Below are 26,122 nucleotides of genomic sequence, written 5' to 3' on the forward strand. Positions count from 1 at the left end.
GGATTTCTCATTCTGTAGGCACAGTAATACCCCTGAAATGTTTGCTGTAGTATACAGAAACAAAACAAGCAAACAAGCCAATAAAAAAAAATCTTATAATGGATTCTAACAACTAAAGGATTATCCTATCAGGACAAGATTTAGTTGAGGAACAATTCGACACAAGAGCAACATTTATGGCACAGTCACTTTGTAGCATTACCCTAAGTCAGGGTCCTCTCTTCCGGGTTCACTGGCTTTGAAATACACTGACTGCTCCATTACCTTCGGCTGTGGTCCGTCTAGATACAAACCTTTCCACCACTGGACCACAGCTGAAACAAAAACTAGAGTTTCCAGGACCTACCACTTTCCAAAACACCCTTTTCCTTACTGTTGAGAATACGTGTGCTGCAGATAGCTCGATAGCACCGGAGGACTAGCTCGGGCTGTTTCTCTCGTGCTGCACCGTCAATAAATGAGATATCTGAGACTTATATGGTAAACCCAGTCTGACTGTGTGAGTGGGGTGTGGGGAGATCAGCGGCGATACATCGGGTCACTGAAGCCGCCGCTGCAAAGGTGGATTCGAATGTCAGCAGTGACAGCTCTGGTGCTGGAAAATGGCTGCCAGGTAGCCTCCTAAATGGTCACATTGGGAAGTTCGCCAAACATTTCCGCTTTCACTGAAGTCAGTTATAAAGTTTCCGTTTTTTGTACACAGAATCAGGCTAAGTCAGGAGACTGGTTAAAAAACCTACCCCGCCTAAATTTGTTACGTTCGAACTAGCCCCTCGCTCGCGCCCAAATGCCACCGACCACCCACAGGAGAAAGGCAGCGCCCATGAAAGAGATGGAGCGACACGGAGGGAAGTGGAGGGGCTTCCGCTTCCGGCGGCCGCGCTGACGGTGGCGGGGTCCGGCTGCACTGCGCGGCAGTGTTGGGTGTCAGGCAGGAGGACATGCGGTCGCCGGCGCTGCCGTGGTTCCTGGTGGGGCCGCTGCTGGTGTCGCTGTTGCTGCTGGAGGCCGCCCGCTGCGGGGAGGCTGCGGCCCCGCGCCCCCGGGACGCGGCCACCGCTTCCCCGCGCCCCACGGAGGCGGCCGGCGGGGCCGCCACGCGGAGCAGCAGCGGCAGCAGCCGCCTAGCCGAGGTGTCGGCGCAGCCCGAGCAGGGCCAGCCCATGACCCAGCGCGCCCTGTCCGTGCTGGTGCTGGCCAGCGCCGCCCTTATCGTCTACTTCGTGATCCGGACCGTGCGGTGAGGGCGGGGAGGGCGCGTGCGGGCGCGGGGGACGCAGTTGCGCGGCCGAGGCTGCGGACCGCGTCGGCCCCGCGGTTCCTGAGGGGCCGGCGGTGCCGCCTCTTCGGTGTGGGCGGCTAGCAGCTCGGTGGGCTCCGCTCGCGTCACCGAGAATCGCAAATCAGTGTAGGGCGTTTCCCGACTCCCTCCTGAGCCCTCCGAATGAACTTGTCACTGTGGCATCCGTCAGCCTATCTAAATTTATTTTGTATGTTCTTAGAGTGATTTTTTTACCAGTTTGCAAACCTCCATATCACTAAACTACTAAAGTTGTCGTTTTCCTCGACTTTGTCCGGGAAGATCTTTTTTTTATGCTTTCTTTCACAATAAAATTGACCTATTTTGTGTCTTTTTAAAGAAAGGGCCCTTATAAAGCTTGGTACCACTTAGTTGCCTTTATGTCTCTCATGGAAACTATTCTGCACATAACTCGATGTGCTTTTGCAGTTAAGTACAGTGTTTGTCACTGTAATTTTTTATTTTGGTAGTTTTACTTGTCTCTCTCATGCTTTAATAACTTGAATTTTTCAGAGCAAGGCCCAAATGTATGATTATGCATAAAGCACCTCAGTTATGGAGCATATTCTCCATGTACTTTTCATTACATTTAGATACACGCATTGTGTCTAGTATCTGCATAATTTAATTTAGAAAGGCAGTTGAAAGACTGTTTTGTGTATGTCATGTACTAAGATAAACAGTCCAAGTAAAGTAGCATATTTTCATCCATACATCTTACAAATCATTCTTGAGAAGCCTTGAGGGCACTTCTCAGTGTTAGTGTGTCTTGTCTGTTGGATTTGGAGATGTAAGTAGTACTGTGGAAATGCCAATAAAATAAAAAAAAAGAAATAATTAAGGGTCTGTCATTGCAGGAGCTGGAGAGGAAAATTATCATCTATTGCCATTATTTTCTGAATGAGTGGTAATTACTTGATATTCTGGTTTTGGCAGTTGGGTGGTGTTCTGCATTTGCAACTGGAGTGCTCTCTTCTAGGTGCTACTGTAAACTGGAAGCTTAACACCTCATATTTCGTAATTCTGTTGCATCTTGCTTCTGAAATTTGGAATAGATAAAGTGTCTGGTTTTGAATTTGAACTTGTAGCCGAAACGTTTTTGCAGTAGTTGTATAAGAAATATAAGGATTAATTGCAAACGACTCATTTTTTGGATAGGTTTTCTTGGCATGCAGATGTGGCTTGTTGTAAGGCATAAAAACATTTTGCAAACTTTCTACCAGGTTGCCTGATAGGTGGATGCAGGGAAGAAAGTAAGTGTAGTATTTCTGGATTTTAGTAAGGCTTTTGATGCTGCTCTTCACAGTACCCTTCTGGACAAGTTCTCCAGCTCTGGGGTGAGCAAATAGCAAATTTGTAGTGCACTGGTAGAAGAGGCAGCTGAATGACAGGGCTTATAGGGGTGTTAGTAAGGAGGGGTACATCCGACTGGCGCCCAGTCACTGGGCCTCAGGGCCCAGTTCTAGGGCCAGCTTTGCTCAATACTCTTACCAGGAGATGAATGTGCCATTATCAGCTTTGCTGATGACACCAAGCTGGGAGGTGCATTTGGCTCTGTCGAGGCGTAAGAGGCCTTGCAGAGGGATCTAGATGGAGCACTGGACAATCACCAGTGGCAGGACATTTAACAAGAACAAATGTGGACTCTGCAGCTGGAACTGGGCAACACTGGGCACTAGTTTTACTTGGGAAAGAAGTGACTGCAGAGCAGCCATGAAGAGAGGGATCTCAGGGTGCTAGTTTACATCGAACTCAGTATGAGCCAACATGTGCCCTGGCAGCCGAGAGGGCAGACTTCACCCTTGGGTGCATCAGTGCAGCCAGACGGTCAAGAGAGGCGATTGTCCAACTATTCAGCATTGTCATGGCTTTCCTGTGTAGTAAGAAGCATACTAAGGCACTTGAATACAAACAGATTAGGGCAACCAAGTTAGTGAAAGAGCTGGAAGGCCTGTTCTCTGAGGAGCAGCCGAGGACTCTGGGTTTGTCTGCTTTGGAGAAGGTGATGCCTAAGGGGTGACCTCATTGCTCCCAGCAGGTTCCCAAGGGAGATGCTTATCCCTTCTTGCTAAGATCCAGCTATAGGATGCATGGTAATGGTTCAAAGTTGCACCAAGAGAAGAATAAATTGAACATTAGGAAGCACTTTTTTACTGGTCGGGTAGTCAAGGATTGGATTAGGCTTCTTAGAAAGGGGGTCAGTGTTTAAGAGGTGTTTGGACAATACCCATAGCACCATGCTTTAAATTTTGGATTGATCAGGCAGTGGACTCGATAATAGTTGTAGGTTACTTCCAACTGAGCAGTTGTCAATCACAGAGTAAAAGATCTTAAGTTATTTTTTTTGACACTCAGGACACTGCTTTAAAGTCATGGCAATGATCATACATGCATGTTGTGTAAGCAACATGTCCAGTACTCCTGTGGCTGAAGTTTTTTTACTACTTCGTGTATAGAGAAGGGTTTGAGTCACAACTGATTAGTGTATCTTTTTTCAACAGGATTTGCTTGAATCTAAAATCTGTGCCAGCTTTGTGATAAGTTTTTTTGCATTACCTACAATCTAAACATTTGCTGTGACTGTCTTAGATTACTCTCAAATCACAGTAGCTACTCACTTTCCATTTTCACCCGTTAAAGAAAAAAGGTAAAATGTAAAGTGAGATTGACAGAAATACTGACTATATGAGTAGCATGTACTGCCTCTTCTTAATTTCATGTTTTTGTTGTGTTTAAAATAGTTTCTTATCTGCTAGGATATCCATAATGCTTGTCCTAGTCCTAATTCCTTAGCTTCTGCTTCAGTGAAAACCAAGAGGCACAATGTGTAAGGAACAACCCTATTTTTTATCACAATGTCATCTTAAAAGTTTTAGAATTTTTTTATACTTGATGTTTTAAAGTATTCAACTTCTTTCTATGTTAAGAAGTAAAGAAAAGCTGAAATAAATGAAGAACATGGAAGAGACTTTGTCTTGAACTGAAAGGTGAAATTTTTGATTTTGGTACTAGCCTTAGCTTTAAATGAAAAAGCTAGGTATTTTGTTCTAGGCGAAAGCACTTGAATGCCTGGGGTAACAGTTGCTGCATTTTCGCATCTTAATTTAGAGTGGAGGAAATAATCATGTTGATTATTTCTTATAACATTAGAAATTGGGGAACATTGGAGAGCATTCATCTCTTTCCCATTCTTACAAGGATATATTTGATTCTCAGTTTCAAAAAGAGATCTGTTTTATGTATTGGAGTGTAGTGAAAAGGTAAATGAAGATTGAATGTTGTTGTGTGTTCTTTCAAGAAGGGTATTTAAACAAGTTATGTAAGCATGCTAGAGTTTCCGGACAGGATTTGAAGCTGAGAATCTCAGTATTGTGTTTGCTATCTCTTACAAGATAGTTAAAATGGTGCCTAAATGTGGGACAGAGAAATCACTATGCACAGTATAAAATAGTATATGTAATATGATAGCAATATATATCTATATATACTATAATATTATAATATATTAATATTTGATTGGCTCAGAAATATTCTATGTTGAAGTTCCTGAATGTTGTAAACATGTTTTATAGGCACCTAGCTTGTTTGCCAGTTACTGAAAGTTACTCTGTCAGCATTCTGTGAACAGATGCCTTTTGTACAGTGTTTGGTGAGTTGCTACTAGTCTGAGTTCTGGAACTTGAGCAAGGCTTGTTCCATGGGTTAAGAAGTTCTGGAAAGCCAAATGCAATGGTTCATTGTGTGGGTAATGCACGTGGGACCCAGGCCCATGCAGCAAAGCTGTGGAGAGTGAGAAATGCAGATGCAGACAGTCTGCTTGTTTTTGATAAAGCACTATGCCTCAATCCTGAAACATGAGTCACTGCCTCTTCCTTCCGTGCTTTGTGAAGCATACAAGACATTGACTCTACAAGATCTGTCTTATTCCAAAGTGTAATTATAGATGATTTTTTTTAAACTTGATGAGTAAAAGACTTCACAAACGATAATAAAGTCTCAACCATGGCTTGTGTTCTAACTTTGCTATGACTTTATTTGGTTTGTGCCTGATGTGATCATATGTTCTTTACAGATGCATAAGGCACATAGGAATATGTAGCAAGGCAATTATTTTCTCAGAAGTATATCAGAAGTATGCTTTGCATGTATTGCATGTATTTTTATGTGGCTCTTATATTAAATGCTAAGTGCTGTTTTGTATTCACTATATTAATCCTGTACAAAACTGCAGATGACACTCTTATTGGTCTTAATCATTTAATGTAAACTATTGACACTTACAGTTGTCTGACCTCCAAATTTCATAGATCTGTATGTGTACACTTATCATAAATTTTAGAAAACTTACACTATGTATCAACATAGCAGTATTTTACATTATTGGATCAGAAAGTATCATAAGATTTGCATTACTTGAATGTTTTAAAATACTTTTCAGGCTTAGAGGGCAAAACAGAAAAACCCGAAGATACGGAGTTTTGGATACAAACATAGAAAACATGGAGCTGACCCCATTAGAACAAGATGATGATGATGATGATACAACACTATTCGATGCCAGCCATCCTCGGAGGTTTGTATTTAGAACCTGAATGTACTTCTAGCAATAGAAGTGATGGAGTGTGGGTGATAAGCAGTTTGTCTGAGAAAGCTCACTACTGTGTTTCATATGCATAGTTGGAGAAGGGATGTCAAGATCACTTGAATTTTAAATGGGCAAGAATTTAGTGAGCAAGAAGATAAAACACCATTTGTCTTCAACTTGTGAGTTCCAGAGAAATGGAGAGGAAGGTAGGATATTTTTGTTACAAATACAGTGTCATTGAAGCTAATATTAAGTCAACAACTAGCTTTTACCTTTCTCTTTCCTTTTTTTTCCTAATTTGGAGGCTCCTCAGTTTTTCCTGTGTATTCTCATCTATGAGTTCTGCCTCAAGCAGCTTTGCTTCATTCTGCTTTCTTATTGCTAAAGTAGTCAGCACTTAGTTGATGATGATCCTGCACCACGTTTTACGCTTGGTACTGCTGCCCTGAAAGATTCACATTCTTAAGCTAGTCTCTGAAACTTTGTAGATACAGGAAGTTTTTGTTGCATTTCCTTATTGTGTTTAACTTTTCTTCTGTTTCATTAGTGTCTTTAAATATGATCAATTAAAACTTAATGCAATTCACACTTACATTTTTTTCCTTATTGAGTAATGCATTTGCACTTGCAAAAATACAGAAATAAAAAAATTGATGGGATTATCCTAGTCATAGTTCATAGTGGAGGCTACTTGACTACTCTCAAGTATCAGAAGAGATCAGATGAATTCTTCCAGTCACAGCAAGTAATTGATTGACTCTGTTTAATGTGAAATCAGATTCAAATCTTCAGCAAAACAGTTTGATAAATGCAATACATGATGTATCAAATGAATTAAAAGTATTGGAGTAGTAAGTGAGGTATTCTGCCATTTATTAGGTGGAAGTTGGGATACAATTCTGGAACTTGAATAGAAAGGTTCAGTCTGCTTTAACTTTGTTTCCTTAATGGGAATCTTTCTGATTTAAATTTTTTTCAGAAGTCAAAGCCTCTCTTGATTTTTTTCTCCCCCATACACTAGATTAAAGTAGCTAGAATATCTCCACTTAGCATTCCTCTGTATTTTAGAATTATGTGACATTAACCATTACCCTATATTACAAGTCTTTTTCTAGTAAAATGTGATGGTAATTGTCACATTGTATCCAGGAATTCCCTCAATGTCTTTCTTAAATCTTTTAGCTTCTGTTATAATTCAGCATGCTTGTTAGACATTGAGGTTTGATGACCAGTTAACATTATATTCTTTATAAATGCTTATTTAAGGAGTATCAACTATGTTTTTAGCAGGAAGTAAAATGATAATATAGCTACTTGCCATAAATAAAAGTATTACTCAATTATAACTTTCAGAGAGCATATTTCCAGTTTTTCTTCCTATTTCTTAAACACTTCGTTTTGAGGGAGAAGAAAAATTTGTTGAAGTATTTTACTGTAGAAGTATCTAAACTGTTGTTTCAATAGTGCTCTGAAAGTGTGTGCATAAATTATTGAATTTATTTTGATACTGGGAACTCAGGAAAACAAAGACTTAGTTATATTTAGTGAAGATGGTGAATTTTCTCTGATTTTTGTATATCTTCCTGTGTTCTCTTTTATGGGGAGTAGTTCTTAAAATTATTAAGAGCTACTTTTTATTTTGAAATATTGTTTCGTGTAGGATGAAAGCAGTGCTGAACAATGTGAATTCACTCTACAAATCTCTGGAAAACAGCTTGATAAAATGGTATTCAAACTTTGCAAAGATATGCCATTGGTGGGAGGATAGTTTGAAAGCTAGAGTACTTGAATTATTTTATTGTTTTTTTACATCTTGATTGGGAATGTACTTTTAAAGTTAATTTATTACCCCTTGTTTTGACTTGTTTGCATCTGCACTGAAGCTTAGTAATCAGTTTTTGTGTTACTGCTTAAGCACAATAACCCAAGGGAGTACAAAATGCCTAATTAAACAAAGACAACTTGATGCTGAGGACAACTTCATGAACATGATACTCACGTGTTCTTGGGACATGTCATTATACTTTGTTCTGACATTTGCAGTAATTCAGAGGTGTGGTCGATTAGGGTTTTTTTTAAGGTAGCTTAAATATATAGTCAGGCCTGGAGCCTGGGAACAAGGAAGAGAGGCTTGTAGTAGTTTTTTGAGTTTAGTGCTTTGTTGAGTAAAGGGCAGTAGCAGTTTTACTTAACTTACGCACAAAAATTGAGCTTATTTAGTGCTTAAGTTTCTTTCTCTTGCAGCTCATAACAGAAGGCACTAAAAAGCTAAATGCAGTTACAGGAAATTCTTATCTCCATATTAATTTACATTTGTTATTAACATCAAAGTAGTCAAGTTTTGGTATATATATAAAAGTATTATTTTTATATAAAAATACGTCTTTTTTCCTGACTTCTTTGTGACCTGTTAAAAGACTGTAGTGGCACCAGTCTTCTTTCTTTTTTATTGCTTGAAACAATCAAGCTTTTTTTAAGGTGATACTCTACAAAATACTATGCCTGTATTAGAAATCCCTATAAGCTTATTTTGGGTTAGGTGGTAACTGTATTAGACCCTTTGCAGGACTAGGCAGAGAAACTGGCTTCTCTCCTAAAAATCACCATAGTAGTGTTAGTATACTGTTGTCCAGATATATTACTGCTTTCAAGGGTTGTTACTGTCTTTCAGAGCTGTTTGGAAAAAGGTCCCCAGTGCCCTCAGCAGTAACATAGACACAATTTAAGTGTATTCTTGCTGTCATCATTGTCCATGTCACTGGTCTCTGTCCTGCTGTTTGGGGCAGTTTACCAAAACTAGGTTTTAGCCATTTTGCTCAATAGCTTACTATTAAATGCCCAAGTGTAAAATTCTAGCCTTTAGTCTCTCTCAATACAATTTTACATACATGTTAACGGAGGAACAGTATATTAATACCACATACTTGTTTTTCAAAATTATATCACACTAGTAGTTTACAATTCTCATTGAATGAAACTACTTGCTCAGTGCTGAAAGGCACAAGGAGAAGAATTTACTCAATTTTTTTATAGTATTCCATAACTGGAATGCTACCAAGACTTGCAAAAGTTTCAGTATGAACTTGGGAGCCTTGAAAGTTCAAAAATATATTCATCATGGTAAGTCCCTTTTTATTTCTGTAAATGAGTTGTCTCTCTACTTGGAAAGGTTAAATAAGTGCAGGTTTATGGTTCACAGTAATATGGTAGCTATGAGTCAAATTTAATAATAAAATGTCATGTTTCTCTGTGTTCTTTCAAAATGTGTGATCTTTAAAAATGTAGGCTAAATTCACCTTGAAACAGGGCATTTCAGATTAATGCATCTGTTTCTTCTATTGTAGAGAAGTACGTGCCTTTCAATGAAAGAACTTAATCTTAGAACCAGAGAAGGAGACTGCTTCAGGGGAGAAATAAGAAGCAAGAGGGTATGCAAGTGTGAGGGGGGGGGGGAGGGGGGGACTAATATAATGTGTGTTTTTATGGCATCCTTAATATCTTGCAATAAGTAATCTATCAGTTTGTTGCATCTTTTTCTATATAGAGATTCTCAATGTATAGTCTATGGGGAGAGAGTACTAACTGCACTAAAGTAAAAACCTATTTGGAAGGGAGATTCCTTGTAAAGCAGGGTATTTTTTGCTTGTTACGAATCTTGTATGCCATTAAGTGTGGTATACATTTTTTTCTACAGTAACCTGGAATGTTATTTTTTTCTTCTGATATTGAATTGTAAGTAAATATAGCCACTGTAGACTTCTCAGAATTGTTAGAACTTGATTTTAATTGAGGAGATGATTTATTGTTTACCAATAAAAAGCCAAACTACTTCCTTCTGTGTTGAGAATTAAAAAAAAATTAAATTAACAAGTTCTGTGCAAACTTCACTGAAAAAATAAAATGTGTTTATAGTGTTCCTAGTATTTAGTGTGATACTCCAACACTGTACATTTTAAGGATACTTGGGTTATACTTGGGTAATTATGTAAAACATGGTATTGCAACATCTTCTTGGTGTTGAGACTCCTGATTGCAACTGTTGAGTTAATTTTTTGTCGTCTATCTTCAATGTGTATGAACAGATGTGGCTCAGTGACTATAGGGTGTTGCTGATGTAATCCATGTGATAACAGTATTCAGACCTGTAGTGAAAAAGAAATAAGCCTTTGAGAAATTCTAAATGTTGTGTAACTCTTAAGATGAAACATTGACATCAGAAGCAGCTATTACTGCTGAATACTGAAATATGTGGTAATACTTACATGCATGTAGTCGACCTACAGCAGTTATGTTTAGTTTTCGGCTAGTTTCATAAAAAATATTAGAACAGTCTTTAAGACTTGGAATATACACTTTTTTTAATGTGTTGCAATTTCCACTGTAATCTTGATAATGTAGACAAAATGTTCAAATTCTAGTTTAGAATTAATGTGTGGGTTTTTTTGCTAATTCCATATACCATATACCCATATATACCCATATATACCAAGGCATAAACTTGCTACAGCATTATTGGTGGGGGTGAATATGTATCCTCAAAGTGCCTAAATTATGGGCTACAAAAAAAGAGGAATAATTTTTCTTGATTCTTACCCTATTGGTTTTTGAATAAAGTTGGAGTACTTTTCTTTGAGGTCATTTCTGCAGTCATAGGGTGGGGAGGGAGTTTGCTGTAGATTTTCTTTACCTCTGCCAGCTGATTTGTTATATTGAAACCTTCTTACTTTCTCTAGTAACAGCTCAGATGAGATCAAATCAGCTTCCCTAGGTAATTTTTATCTACATCTGCCCATGTGCCACACAGAGCTGGGAAATAGATTGTATTTACAACAAATGCTAGTCTTTATTTTGCTTCCTGTTGTACCTAACTTTTTCTGCTTATGTTTAAAGATAAAACTGAAATGAAAACACTGCACTAATTTTTGGAGCTGCTTAGTTGAGGAATCTGGATACACTGTAAAGAAAAGTTGGGTTTTAGACTGCAGGTGAGAGAGCAGTAAATGATAGAAGGTAAAGTATGCTATTTCCATAATCAAAGGAGACCACCAGTGTTTAACTAAACATAATTGAAATCTTTCAGAAATTTAGATTACTGTCTTCCTGAAATCCTAGAATTAAAACCTGTAGAATCTTTCTAGGCTTTGAGCCACCCTGAGGAGGTGTTATGCTTGTTATGCACAGATATTTGAACTTGTAAAACAAGTTAAAATCACTAGAAATGCAATGCTTTAAGCTCTTGTATGTGCCACAGGTAAACCTTGATGTTTTCCTGCAAAAAAAACCCAAAATGGAACAGGTTGTTTATGTTTCCAAGCAAATTTTCTGTTGGGGAAAAAAAAAAAACCTACAAAATTTCTCAAACAGTTTGTGTAGGCTTCTTTCATCCATTCCTCCAAAAATATAAGGCTCTAGTTACAGGAAAAGTGTCTGTAAAGCAATCATGCAACTGGTAGTAAGTTGGAAAAATTTGATTTCTGGTATGTCCAATACCATGTGGTTGATGGAGCAAACTTCCTTGGACTTATTCAGCTTGTATCTAATTTCCGTACCTGAATTGGTTCTCCTTGCATTTGCAGACGCAAAACTAGTAAAAAGAATAATGATTTTGTACATCTTGGTCTTAACAGTTGGAAATTTCAGCTGTGAGTTACATACAGCACCCGTTGATAGGTGTAACACCATTTCCAACTACATGTGAAAACATGTTCTTAGAGCTGTTCTAACGTACTTTCAAAAATTTGAGAAAGAATATGCCACCACAGAAGCCAGTAACTGACCTGTGCATAAACAAAACTGAAGTTTATATCAAGTTTATTTATCACTTTAAAATTTCATTTAAAAAGCAAGATTAAAAAGATAAAGACAAATAATTATGAAATGTGTAACTGAGTAGCTGCCTGTGGAAAAACTGATCCCTGTTTGAACTGAAATATTAATAGGCCAGTAAAGAATGTGAGCTGATCTGCTGATGTAAAGCTCATTGAACATAGCAGATAGCCCAAATTTAATGAGAAATTAACTGGGAGAGAGGCTGGGTTTCTTCTATAACTTGAATTTCTGAAGGCAGAAAATGAAATGTGGAGAAAAATCTTGGAAGGTTGAAAAAACTTTAAACTTTTATAAAGATACGCTTACAATTTTACGAGAGCTATCACAGCATATCTATTACTGTTTGTTAGGACTTAGTGAGTTTTTTCCTTCATTAGTGTAATTTGAGGCACAGCTTGTACAAGAATATGTAGTTCCTGGTCAAGTCTGAATGTATTAATTAAGTGCATTGGTAGGATAATGGAGCAGGCACCCTGTGATAATGAATAGGTCTGGGCACAAGAAATCCATGTGACTGAAGAGGCAGAAAGCATTTTTATTTTTTGTGTTAACCAGTAAGACCTACGAACAATATTTTAAGCCAACTGAAAAACTTGAGTCTTGAAAGACCCAGTATGTATGGACTGCTTCATAGTTTTGTAATAGACTTCTGTTTGCTACAGGTGTCTTGTTTCATGGTACTACTGATGATGGTGTTCCAAACTGTAGATTGTAAAAGCCCTGCAGAATTTGTCCAGCTCTCTGGAGTTGTGTCCTCTGATGAGATTTTTGTTTGATTTTTCTCTGTCCAAAATTATTCATCATTTCCAAGTGGCTTGTACTCTGTTTAGCTTCCATCTTGAAGCATTCTTATTTAAAGAAACGATAATGCAAGAAGATTTTTTTAAGGTATTATCAGAATGGATGGATAGGTTTAAGATTTTATTATGAGATAAAAAGAAGGTTCTTAAATAATGAAATCTTTTGCATGTAATTACCTGCTTTCTTCAGTAGGGAAAGTATGAGCTTATGATCTTGACATAAGCCTTTTCAATGCTTACGGCAGTATGCTTTGCACAAAAATGCATCATATAATGTTTTCCTAAGTGATGTGGACATATGAAACAAATGCACATTAAGTAAATTTGCTGTCACAACTAATCTAGGAGGAGCTGAGAGATCTGAATAGATTATGGGGCAGCATAATCACCAGGCATATGTAATAAAGAGCAAGTGCTGGATTCTCCAACTGGAATGAGATAATAATACATACAAACTGAGGGACAAGAGGCTGAAGAGCAGCTCTGGAGAAAGATGTAGAAGGGATTTGAGTTAATGGCAAGTTGAATATGAATCAACAGTGCCCTGGCAGCCAGACAGGCCAACTGTGTCCTGGGATACATCCGGGCGAGGGAGGGGCTTGTCCCAGTCTTCTCTGTTTTGAGCACCACAGTACAAGAAGGACAGGGAACTACTGCTTTGTTCACCTTGGAGAAGAGAAGGCAGCGGGCAAGAGGGGCAGCAGAGTGGGAGATGCTGATGTTTCTGCTGACCAGTGAAAGGGCAGAAGGGATGGGAATGAAGTTGTATCCAGTGGAATTCACGTTGGACATATGGTGTACTCTGAGTTCAAAAGTTATATAAGAGTTCTTTTTGATACTTATTTATTTATCAACCTAGGTAATGGGCACTTTGTTTATCAGTTTTCTTCCCTAAGCTTCACCCTGTTTAATAGAAAAAAGGATTCATTCATATTAGCTTCAGGAAACTTTGTCCATAATTACAGATGATGAAACAGTACATATTCTCACCCAAGCATTTCATTGCTCATGTTTTTAAGAAAAGTCAGTGTCAGTTCAAGAGCTGACTGGATCATGCATTGTATAAAGAAGTACTCATTTTTAAGAAACAAATTCTTTATTCTTTCCACAGCTTTTTCTTAAAAAAAGAAAATAAATCCAGCAAAAAGCCTGTAGGTAAGGTAAATGGCATTTGTGAGGAACATTAATGAAACTTCTTCAAGAGATTACATTATTGAACGGTCTGTATGGCACATTTTGAACCTTGGGAGATTTCACAGGGAATACGTTTGCTTATATTACTTCTTTTACCTGCCTTGGATATATCCAAAAAGACATGTGTGATTATGTGGATTTCTGTGCAGACCAAATACAGTAATTTTTAGTCTGTCATCTGATAGAGTCCGTAGGCCCCTCATCTCTCTAAACAGAAACCACAGTTTTACAAATATATAAATTAAGCCTGCTGAATCAAAACAGACATATGTACATCAGCATTTTTGTGATATTTCTGATAGCTAGTAGTACACTTCCCAGCGAGAAGGTTGTTCGGATAGGTGGTGAGATGTAATTCGAACTTTAACAGTCCTTTCTATCAGATCTTTGATTTGACCTTTCCTAATATGAAATCTAAATCTTGTTTTTAGTCATTTTAAGACTATTGCACTGAAGCTACAGTGAATGGTAAAAATAGCTTTTTATTGCAGATCTGCCATTTCTTTCAAGATCATTATATTGCCTTTCCATCTTGTCTTAAAAAGACCCCCCTCTGTGACCAGCTGCAGAGGGAAGTTAATGAGTGGCTTTCATTGGTGCCTGGCATCTGGCCCAAGTCAATCCATGCCACCTCCCAAGGTAGTCATAACTGACAAACTTGCTTAGTATGCCTCCAAATCCTACATCTAAGTAATCTATGAAGACGTTGAAGAGCACTGTGCCTGGAATGGAGCCCTGTGGAACCTCACTTGTGACAGCTTGAGTCACCTATTGGGCCCAACCCATGAGCCAGTTGCTACATTTGTGATTATGTGTTTATCCAGCTGAGTGCTGGACATTTTGTCCAGGACACTGTGAAAGACAGCATTTTTGACTACTGAAATCCAGAAAGATGATTGCATCAAGTGTCTTCCCTTGATTGATGAGGTAGAGAATGTCATGAACAGGTAACAGAAGGACTTTCCCTTCATGAACCCATGCTGGCAGTGAATGATGACTCTCTTGACCTTCAGGTCAACAGTTATTTTTCAATAACTCACAGAATAATCTTCTCCATAGTTTTGCCAGGCACTAAGGTGGTACTGGCATCAGGTAGTTACCAGGGCCACTTCTCTTGCCCTTTTTGAAAATTGGGATGTTTGCCAGCTTTCAGTCATCTGGGACCTTCTATGATTCTATATTTCTTTGATTATCTTGTGATAGAAACATACACAAAGGTTTGTGCAGCTGTCATACTTTTGGCCTTGAGTTGTATAAATAATTTAACTTCCTCCCCTACCCATATAAAAGATAAGTTACCACATTTTCAATTTTAGCTCTCTAAATAACTTCAGTTGACTAGGAGCCTTAAATTTTGTAGCAGTTTCAGAACCATTTGATACTAGAAAGTAAATGCAGAAAATAGGGTTCTGAATTTCATATGGGTACCTACACATTTGCTTTATATCTGCAAGTAGGATGGACATTCTAAACCTTATTCTGTACAAGCTGGACATGACAGTATTCATTTTCCCAGAGGCAGTATAAGACCAGGGCTTATTTGCCTGAGCAGCTATGGTGCTTCTGGTCCTATTTTTTTATGTTTTCCACTAACATACCATGAAATACCCGAATGCCAGTGTGCTATGTTGATTTAACTGAAGTATTTGTAGTCTTCTGGATATAAATAGTAGACAGTCATTAAGATTTTAATTTATAATCTTGCCAAATCTAACTGTCCCCAAGAAAAACCCTTAAATTCACTTGTGTTGGTGTAAGTTTCAAGGAAAAGAAAACTAAATTAGGATATATTAAAACTTGCTAATTATAAAAGATTTTGTTCTTTTTATATGAATGCAAACTCTGTTGTCCTTGGTGCAAATACATGTTTTCAGTACCTATGAAATTGAAATATTTTCCTCATTTTTAAAACGGCAGATGCTGTTCTGCCCATTTGCATTGCTAGACACCATAAATCAGCAACAATTTTTAATGTTTCAAATTTTAAATTAAAATAAAATTTTCATATTAGATTCAGTTTTGTTTCCTTCTAAATTCACAAAAGGGCAAAATTATGATTAAAAAATGCAAGTTGCAAAGTTTTGGGGTTTTATCTGTGTGTTGTTGCTGTGGTCACTGTTCTGTCACCTAAACTGGTTTTGAGTGCAAAGTATAGTGAAGTTAATGTACTCAACACCCCTTATAACAAGGTGTGAGACTTGCCTTGAATATGACATTCCACAGCAAAATCCTGTTGAAATATTTAGGATTGTCTTTTGTTTCTTTTCTCACAGTGAACAGAAGTTCAGTTTTGGGTAGCATATGTGTTAATCTCCAATGAGCAAAAGCGAGAGAAGGCTATTGTGAATATATTTTATCAATATCAAAAATAAATCAAAAATATATTAAAATATATTTTAACATCAAAGTTAAATCTACAGCTTCTTAAAATCTTTCTCTGGTTAAATGGCAAGATGATAATAGTTACATGTTTTTAGAATTAATTTGAATATTTTGTTTAGAGGCTACTTAAAGTCTGAGACTGACAATGTACTACCAGCCTTTTACGTAGAAACAGCATTATAAACTTGCCTACGCTTCTGAGTGAAGTTGCAACTCTGACAGTGGAAGAGAGCATATACATTGTCCAAGGTTAGCCCTTGAACAACAAACATTTTGGGTTGTTAAATAGACTGACCTGTTTTGATTACTGTTGCGTGTGTAAATTATAGTCCTTTGCACTTTGCAAAACTGACAACATTCATCCTACAAATATTCATGGCAGACTTCTCAGACTTCTGTGCCCATACACTGAAAAACAACATCCCCTTAAAAATTCTGCAAGCAAGGCTTCCAAGTGTATTTCTTTTTTTCCTATCTAGTAGTCAGAAATCTAGTAGCCAAGTTGTTATTTAAACTCAGTAACTGGTCATATGAATGAAATAGATGTGTTATAAAACTTTACTAGCATTGCAAAGTAGTATTTTCAAGTTACTTCCACCATTGAGAAGTTTACAGAACAAACTGACTCCAGCAAGACTTTCACAGGAGTGTTGTTGATTGTGGGAAGAAGATGAGAGTTTCCCTTGCCTATTGCAGAAATACAAGAGGGTCACAATTAAGCTTGTATTGCCTGAATCTCAGAAGTAGCATTCAGTTACCAACAATGGTGAAAACAGAAGTGTTCTTAAGCTTTTCCCCTGAGGACATTTCTGAATAATGTCAGTGATATATCTGACATAGATGTGTGGCAGCAGATATCCTATCATCACTGACAGAGAATCCATCTACTTACATTACTAGCCGAAACCAGGTGCCCACTTTGTTGGGGCTACTGCCAAAAAGTGATATGTTCCTTCTGGAATATACTACCTAAGGCTCTACTACTAGCTGTGGCTAAGATGGCTGCTAGCCTAAGCCTCTTTTTTTTCATTTTGATTATCTGCTGTCAGTCAGCTTGGACTTCTCTTCAGCAGCAGCTTGCAAGCTGAACTATAATCATCATCCAGACTTCCTCTTCCTTATCAGCCAAGCACTCAAGAAACATACTTGATTTAGGGTTTTGTGGATTTTTCCCCAGGGCCAAAATGGGCCCCACAAGCCATTTTGTGAAGCTGCTGTGAAGGACTTCGTGAAAGCAGGCAAGCTCTGTCAACTGTTCCTACTAACATGAGAGGGCAACACCCTTTAGTGTATAAATGACTATGAGTAGAACATGGATGAAGTGCTGCTAATATATTTTGTCACCTTTTATTGTAAATTTAAGTACACTTTTGGCACTTATAGCATCAAAATTACAACACCTGTATGTTACAACATACAGGTTTTCTCTATTGGAAAGGCATTTGTTTTCTTTCTGTCTGTGACTTGTAAATGCTGCATTTTATGTTTTCTGCTGTCATCTTCTCGAGGATGAGAGGCTGCGTCCAGATCACTTAAAGGAATATGTAGTGGAAAATGAAGAAGCCTTTGAGGAGCCATGAAAGGAATGGAAAGGTGAACTTTCTTGCATAGGTATCATTCAGAGTTGCTGTTAATGAGTGTATGAGTCAAGTGATTGCATTTTGCTGGATTATAAACAATTCCGTGTTTTGCTTTCTTCCTTCTTTCCTCCTTCCTCTCTGCCTTCCTTCCTCTTTTTTCAAGTACACCCTTTTCTGTTGTGTAGTAAGTGCAGAGAAGGAGACATATCGTTCCTATGAAATGCTCTCCCAAACATGATCACTATCCAGAATCAAAGTCAACTTGGCAGACACCAGGCTCTGGGTTTCCCATCCCTTACATGTGTGCACATGAGAATGCCTGGAGGCTTAGTTCTTGGTCACCTGGAGAAATTAAGGACCCACTATTTCCATTAGAATTGATTATTAGAATCAGAGCCATGTTAGCCACTGGAGAAGTAGTAGTAAGGTAATACTGTTGATGTTGTTGTAGTTGATGTCTCATGTTTAGAACAGATGCCAGCTTATCACAGTAGACAACTGCTGGAGTTCTGACACGATACACAGATTTTTGTGTTTACAGCCCATCTTGATGTGAGTGTGAATGAAACATTCTGCTGAGACACTGCTGTCATCTCACTGTTTTTTTGATTGAGACTGCAGGCTGTCTGTGTTAGTAACTGTATTTCTCCTGCACAGGCTCACATGATATGTGTTCTGAATTCTGTGGCACTTACACTAAGTATTTCAAGTGGTGCCACAGATCTTTGTTGTAACTATGTTAACTGCTGTACTGAACTGCTATGAAGCTCATCCCTTCGAGGTTATTGTTGCCTGCTTCAGGACTGGAACAAAAGCCTGGAAAATGGAGGCTGCTGAATTGAATATAGCACCAGATCCAAAAACTGGAGGAATGCAACCTCTTGCGCATAGAAATTTATGGGTACAGAAGTTGAGGGGATCAGCCTGTATACCTTTAATTTTTTGACAATGGTGGGTGTAGGCTCAAAAACTGTCAGCTCAAAACTGCTCAGACAGCAGCTTAGTCTTTTTTTTTATTATTATTATTTTTATTTTTTTATTTTTTTCTGCAGATTGAGTTCCTGCAGATTGAGTGGGTGCCTCTCCCATGATAGATGTCTCTTGAAATTCTGCTTGGTGAAAGGTCTGCCTTATCTACCTCCATCTTGTCAGACATGCCAGCATACTGCCTCATGAGATGTGTGTGGCTGTTGAAGGTAAATGGGAGGCAGACCTTAAAAAAACAAGGTAGATGAGAGAGGAGCTGATGAGTTGGTGAGATGGTAGTGAAAAGAGGGCCGGAAAAAAATTGCCAAACTTTGAGCAAATCTTATAAATTTTGCTTTAAATCATGCCTTCTTTATATCTTAAATCTTGATTTAGTGGTCTCTCTGTGGTTTATTACTGTGGATGTGAGTGAAGATATATTGGTGTCTTTCCATGTGGGAATGTTTTATGCATACAGTTGAAATATGTAGCCTAAATAAACCCTTGAAAACAGTGTCTGGCTGACCATACATAGTCACTCAGGCATATACAGGTCATTGGCTCATGTTTGTGACAGATTACTTTTTATAAGGTGAATGCATCTGTGTTAGCAAGGTCGTTTTACATAGATGTCAGCATGGGCAGATGGCAGATAATAACATTCTCACTTAAATTTGATGTGAATGAACAGTTTAGACTTGATGGTTAGATCTCATTACAATGTATTTAATTCACTCTTGGGGAGTTATAATTGAGCTAGATTCTTCTACATTGTCAGCACAGTGTACCAAGAGGAGATAAAATTTACTTACAAGTTGTCTAAATATTTACCTCTGAAATAGCTGCACTAGTCACAGCTTTACCTTGCAATGTTCTTACTATGCAATAATATTGATGCTTATTTAAAATAGTTATCAAAGCACTTTTTCAGGTGCCTAATTTCCATAGAGGTCAGCTGGATTTAACTTGATATCTAACGTCTCTGTGTAGCTTGAAGCATTTTAACTTGTAGTAATGTAATTCCAGTTTGTCTAGAAGAATCAGGTAACTACACCAGGCCCCTGCAGAGCCCTGTGGAAAGTATGTCAAGGAATTATACTAAGGATCATACCTTAGTATGATCCATACCCTGTTCACGTCAAGGAATGATGTACTAAGTAGTACTTACTGAGCCTTGTCAAACCATAGAGTTCTGGCTTAATCTGAAGTAGATGTATTTAAATAATCATTTGCATAATATGAAGAACTTGCTAACTACTTTGGTTGCGTGTGTTGCTCCACAGATATTGAGAAGGCCATATGCTTCAGTGTATGAAAAAGAGGAGCACTTACTCAACTTAAAATTTACAGTTATATATTTAATGGTAGTATGCAGTATCAAAAAATTTAGTTACATGTGTTAAACATTATTCTTTGCTTTATACTGAAGTAAAAATTTAATAAGTTTTTACTAGATAATAGAATTTTGAAAGTATCTTCAAAAATAAATTCGTTTGTTGGAAGATTCTTGCTTAATATGATTCTCTGTTTAAGGTGGACAGAAATATTTACATGAATTTTTTAATATCTGTTTCAAGTAATATTCATTGTTGCCGTGAAGTGGTTTTTTTGGTCTTCATGATCAGAAGTTTGGGGGTTTTTCTGCTGGCTTTCATTTACTAACAGTATGAAGTATTACACTGTTTTTTAAATCTTAAATTTTAAATATAAAAGTTTTCAATAACATATTTGATCACTTATTGGAGAACTGATTGTTGATATTTATAAAGGCAGTATTTCAAACAGGAATTCTCTGACCCTTGTTAAGTTCTTTCATGGCTTGTGTATGTCGTCATTAAATATAAAGCAGTTAGAATTGGTGAACTTAAAACAAAAGACCAAGTGCTTAAATTTGGGAAAGTACAGATTTTCTCTGCAATCTTATATTAATATGATTATAGTATAGGATTATAAGATTAATAAGATTATTAATATCTTATTCTCTGCACACATAATGATATTATTAGTTACTGTGTCTCCTTTTTCTTCCCACAGGATTTTTCTAGTTTACTGTAGGATGGAGAAAATTAATAAATAAACTTTAATTGTACTGTTTTCTTCACACATTTGCATGATTTAGGCCATAGTCCAGGATTCAGATGTTTTCCTGCATAAAGAGTAACTACTTTTTCCTTAGCTTTATTTCAAGACACCCACGCCAATTGTGTCTTAGGCCTTCAAATGAATAAAACCAAATCTATTTTCACAGAAACACCAGAAGGTCTTACTCCCGCTCTACAGTTAAGGTACCAAGACCATGAGAAATTAAACTGTTACTAATTTTAGTAGGTTGTCTTCAGATAAAACAGCTAGAGATGATTTTCCAGGGTGTTGAAGAATTTAATATGTTCTATGTATGTGCTGATTTTTTCATTTTTTGTTGGATGAGCTTTTATAGAGTCAGAATCCTAATTTGATCAGCAAATGACACCTACATTGTGAATGGCAAACTGGAGAAATTTTGAGTTAAAAGATTTCTTTGACATCACTTGAAAACTCAGTGGCAGAGCATTGTTCAATTTTGTTTCGCTTTCTTTTTCCTTTAAAGATTGAAATAAAGCACATGGATGTGTAATCTCTGTGCATCCCTAGTTCATTCCTCAGTTGTATGGAGTCTAAAGGAAGAGAGAAAAATACTTTCTAATTATGTATTTAAGCGCTGTGCTGCCGTTATATGCACAAGGGGGAAACTTTCTTCTGCTGTGATTAAAGAAAAGTTATTTGTGTTTGAAGGTAGTATACAGAAGTAAAAAAAAAAAAAAGAATTAACTTGGCAACTGTTAAATTTGCAGTTATTTTGGAACAGAATACTTTATTAAATATTCTTCTGAAGGAGGAAGGATTTCTTTGAGAGCAGGGGATATGCGATAAAAACCAGTCTTTGTAGTATTTTCCACAGGTTTCAATTTATTTCATTGTCCAAGAGAAACTAATTCTGAATTGATTTGCTTTGAATAACCTCTTGCAAATCTGGACCAAAAGGCTGAAGGAACCATTTATCTGCAATTGTAAATTTTAAGTTCTCTCTGAGGATATGCTTTATTCCATTTTCTATGCATACATGCCAGCAATCTGTCTTGCTAAGGAGCTCTGTTTGGAGTTACCTGTTTTGTTTCCTTCCCAGCTATTGGTATTTGTTTTACTTACAAATAAATATGACAGACCAAGAGCTTTGAAGCTAGATAAGTGAAACATACAAGATTAAATAGACAAGAAGCAGTATCTTCAGTTTACAACTATAATATGTAATATAATATATAGAGTCCACAAACTTTGCATTGGGAAGGGCAAATCATAAATCTTTTGCTAACCTGGTCTGATCTCTCACTCAAAAATGTGAGAGCAGAGGCTTTTCCTTTTTTCTTTTTCCTTTTTCCCTTTTCCTTTTCCTTTTCTCTTTCCTTTTCCTTTTTTTTCCCCCCTAATGAAGGAGAAATTAAAGAACATAGCATTGTTTAAGGGTCAATTTTAAGTAAGGGGCCTTTTCGGAACTAGTGAAAGGTATGTCCCATCTTCCCATGTAACACAAATTAGGTGGTTGGATTCCAGATTCTGTAAAGCAGATTCCATTAAATGTCTAACCAGTGTACTTATACTTAGATAAATAATGAAATATGAGAATAGAAAATGTTTGTTTTTATTCTGAATGACAAATAAATTTACCATCAATGCCTGAAAAGTTAATTAACAAGATGGAGTCCAGAGGTCAACAACTGAGCCTACAAACTGTACCAGCCCTTTGTCTGTGTTAGAAGGGGACCACGTAGGTGAAGAGGAAATAACTTTAGCATATCGGTCCTAGGCATAACTACAGTGTGTGGAGCCAAGATGAGAAGAAATCAAATTAATCATTCAGATTCCTATTTACATGTCTGCGTGTAATACTGGCTGGTCATACTGGGTTGAATGTGAACACAGACACGTCCGAGTCAGAGTGGCTGCAAGTGAAAAGTGCTTCCAGCAAACCCAGGGGTAGCATTTGACTTCCTGCAGTCAGAAGTCCTGAAAACATTTTGGATACCTCAACTTCAGAAGGTACAACCAAACTCAGTTTTAACTCTGCCTGTGTTTGAGGCCACAGCAACAGCAGGAAGTAATGGATAGCCAAGAATTAACATAATTGCCAAGAATTAACATAGCCAAGAATTAACATCATTGGTGACTTAATCGTTCTGAAAGAAAGTTGAATCTCAACAAAGGGATGTGTATACAGATGTCCACTTGGCAGATAAACCAGATTTATTACAATGCATGTTTACTGATATTTGGTCTGACTCCAATGTTTAACGATTTATGTTTGTTATTTGGTATCCAAGATTTCCTTGGCTGAATATTTTTTCTTTCTTTTCTTTAACTAAACATGATTTAATTCTCTAGGAATAATATCTTAATAATAATAATAATAATATTTTAATAAAGAAACACTTCTCTGTTGTCACCCCTGCCCCCCCACCCCTTTCCAGTTATTTTGATGTGTAATAGTGTAGAATTTTTAGAGACCATCCTTATTTAATTTCCTTGGCCATGGGATGGTAGCACAAGGCTCAAGCCTAAGGCTCTCTATTTCTGTGAGTTCACCAGCTCATGGAGGGAAGAACCAGGAGCAACAAACCCTCTGAAGAGCCCCATATCCAAATGAAGGCCTCTCAACAGCTCCTTCTTTTTATTTGCAGACTCAATCTGGAGCCAAGTGTAAATTCTGATTTCAGGTTTATTAATAAATGAGATTTCTGACAGGTACATCTTGACATCAGCATCCAAAATCAATTGAGGTGTTTACTTTCACTGAAAGAAGCAGGGAATAAATATTCAAGTGAAAGAAAGGACTTTTTTTGAGCTGTAAAGAAGGAAATCAAGTAGGATGCAGCAACTATTAGACTAAGAGAATGAATTTTCCAAATTCACACCATAACTACATAAAAGAAAGTAACTGGGTACTAGGAACAAATCATCATATATTTTAGGTAGAAAGGGTGAGGAGAACAATAATTTTCATTACATTTAGTTAAAGTACAATTTATTTGCAAAATTATCTTACTGTTCTCAGTTGAAAACAGCTAAAGTTACTTTTCTCTAAGAGATAATGCTATTTTTATTGACTGATGTATTAAAATGAATGGCCTGGGTTGAAAGAAACCTTAAAGATCACCTAGTTCCAACTGCTTGCCAAGGGCAGGGACATCTTCCACTAGACCAGCTTGCTCCAAGCCCAATCCAGCCTGGACTTGAACACTTCCAAGGAGAGTTCTTCCCAGTTTGTTGTCTCATGACAATTTTAAGGCATAGTTCAGGAATTTTATGGGCTAGAACAGTATGGTTGTATTTAAAACAAATGGGTTTTGTGTGTATATCTAAGTTTTGTGTGAAGGAACAAAAAAATCACCCTAATTTGATAGAAAATAAATATTTAATCACTAGAAGCACTTGTCAAAACATTTCAGTACAGGGATATCACTGTGGAGAATTCAAGCATCAGAAATCCGTAGCCATAAGACAAGACTAGTAATAGTAGTTTGGAAATATTGCTAGCGAAAAATATTACATGTCAAAGGTAAAATAAGACATAGAGAAATATTTGTTTTGGCAAAAATGTTTTCAATTTTTATGTGTTCTCTTCCAAGCAAGAAAATCCTACTTTTTAAAAAAAATTCCTGATATGAAGAAAAATTTCCATTGTCAAATTGATATTTGTCTTTCCATTTTAGCTTTCAATTACATCTAAAATATTTAATATGAAATACTGGGTCAAATATTCAAATGTTCTTTGAAGTAATAAAACGTTTCATTTCAGTGAATTTTGGAAAATAATTTTAGAATGTATTGGCATCTGGAAAATGTCTATCTTTTTCAGTTTTGTCCTAATTTGAAAGAACAGTTCTTGTAGAATTGGAAATTTCTGAAATGCCCTTGTATAACATGATCAACATTTTTATTTCCCCCAATACCAGAAGTCTGTTCCTTTTTTGTGAAGCACAAGCCTAGAAGAGATTTTCATGACATTCAACTACTGAAGGCAAACCTAACATTTTGCTTGCAGAAGCTTGATCTTGTAGTTCCAATAAACCTAAACATTGCTTGACACATCAGGGCTAAAACTAGACTTTCAGAAAATCTTCATTTCTGTTTAGGCACTTAAATAGGAGATGGGTTTTAAGACAAAAGTGTGGCAGTGATTTAACAATCATGCCTGACTTTAACAAAACAAAGTTTTATCAAAACTACTAATAGTTGCATTTGTTTCAAAAACCTAGTTGTAGACTATTTATAGCCTTGGTGGAGTTCTAACAGACTCCCAGATGAAAAGTGAATCATTAAACATAAAATACTAAAATTTTAGGAGCTGAATAAGAAACCAAAATATGTACTTGGCAGAAAAGATGTCTGGAATTTTATTGTTTTGTTTTTCACTTCTCTTTTTCTCTGCTGCATCTATCTATGATGTGAGATGAGATGACAAAATCATTATAAAAATACATAGTCTGACCAGGATGCCACACAGCCAAAGTCTCAGCTTCCTCCTTTCCCTCCCTGGGTGCTGGTCACACAACCACTTCAGCTGTGATCACTGGGTTAGTAATTTTAAAATGAAGGAGGGTACAGATGCTGAAAATTCCCTAGGAATGGGAAATGCAGGGGCTGGGATTTCTTCCTCTGTGTGTATGTGTGTTTACATGCAGAAAGGGCATACTCTTTCTTATGGTTTCATCCCCTCTGCTGGTCCCTGTAATTAATTTTGCAAATTAATTTGCACCAGATAACTTTATAATATATCACTTGCATTTCCATATTAAGTGGCATTTTCTAGCATTTTAGCATAACTCATACATTTTCATTCTCTTTCTTGCCCTCACTTCTTCTCTCAAAGGATACAGCCCTTTTCTTTATTAGGACAACTCTTCACCCTTAGACAAAAACAACTGCATTATTTTTGAAAATATTTGTCACTCTGACTGTGCCTGTGTATTATTTACTCAACAATATGAACACACATTCTGCTGCTATGTTATGTTTGGCACAAGCGTAAACCAGTAATTGCATGAAAAACGTATTGTGGAATTGTTAAGAATGTCTGTGCTGAGGTTGGTTCAAAGAGATAGGCAAAATAGTTTACAAGTTAGGGGCTGGGAAAAAACGCAGGAATTTCTTCCCTTTGGTGTCGCAAAGAGCTAATAATATTTATCAGTTCCAGCCTTCCAAAAGTCTTTGTATGGTTTGATATCTCCTGTTCATCTTTGTCATGCGCAGATTCTCCTACTGAGGCTTCCTAGTATTATTCTTGCTCTTTGAGTGCCCTGAAAGCAAATAGTGCTACCGAAGATTGTTCAGTATGAGACAATTCAAGCTGAATGATAATGCTGAGAAAGGCTGGTCATAGACTGTATGGCCATAGATATGTCTGTGAGCTACTAATTAAACACACTAAAAGTGTCAAATTAATTTTGCTAGT

General features: G+C 37.1%; 1 protein-coding gene across 9 annotated transcripts in view; it reads left to right on the top strand.

Annotated features, from left to right (window-relative positions):
- Positions 1–230: 230 nt before the first annotated feature.
- The window catches only part of FAM174A (family with sequence similarity 174 member A), a 42,434-nt gene continuing 16,542 nt past the window's right edge, over positions 231–26,122 (top strand). For 2 of the 9 annotated variants that reach the window (XR_008842639.1, XM_056514829.1), the window contains exons 1-3: positions 231–1,240; positions 5,739–5,873; positions 18,723–18,866. Coding sequence is in view for 3 of the 9 variants with exons in the window: in XM_056514829.1 (XP_056370804.1) it covers positions 942–1,240; positions 5,739–5,873; positions 18,723–18,846 (558 nt within the window). In the remaining 6 variants the exon portion in view is untranslated. Of the gene's footprint in view, positions 1,241–5,738; positions 5,874–5,977; positions 6,092–9,229; positions 9,328–18,722; positions 18,867–22,477; positions 22,711–26,122 lie in introns of those variants that run through there. The other 7 variants (XR_008842642.1, XM_056514830.1, XR_008842638.1 and 4 more) reach the window with 6 other exon arrangements.

Source organism: Oenanthe melanoleuca, chromosome Z (genome assembly GCF_029582105.1).
Source record: "Oenanthe melanoleuca isolate GR-GAL-2019-014 chromosome Z, OMel1.0, whole genome shotgun sequence".
Lineage (NCBI taxonomy): Eukaryota > Metazoa > Chordata > Aves > Passeriformes > Muscicapidae > Oenanthe > Oenanthe melanoleuca.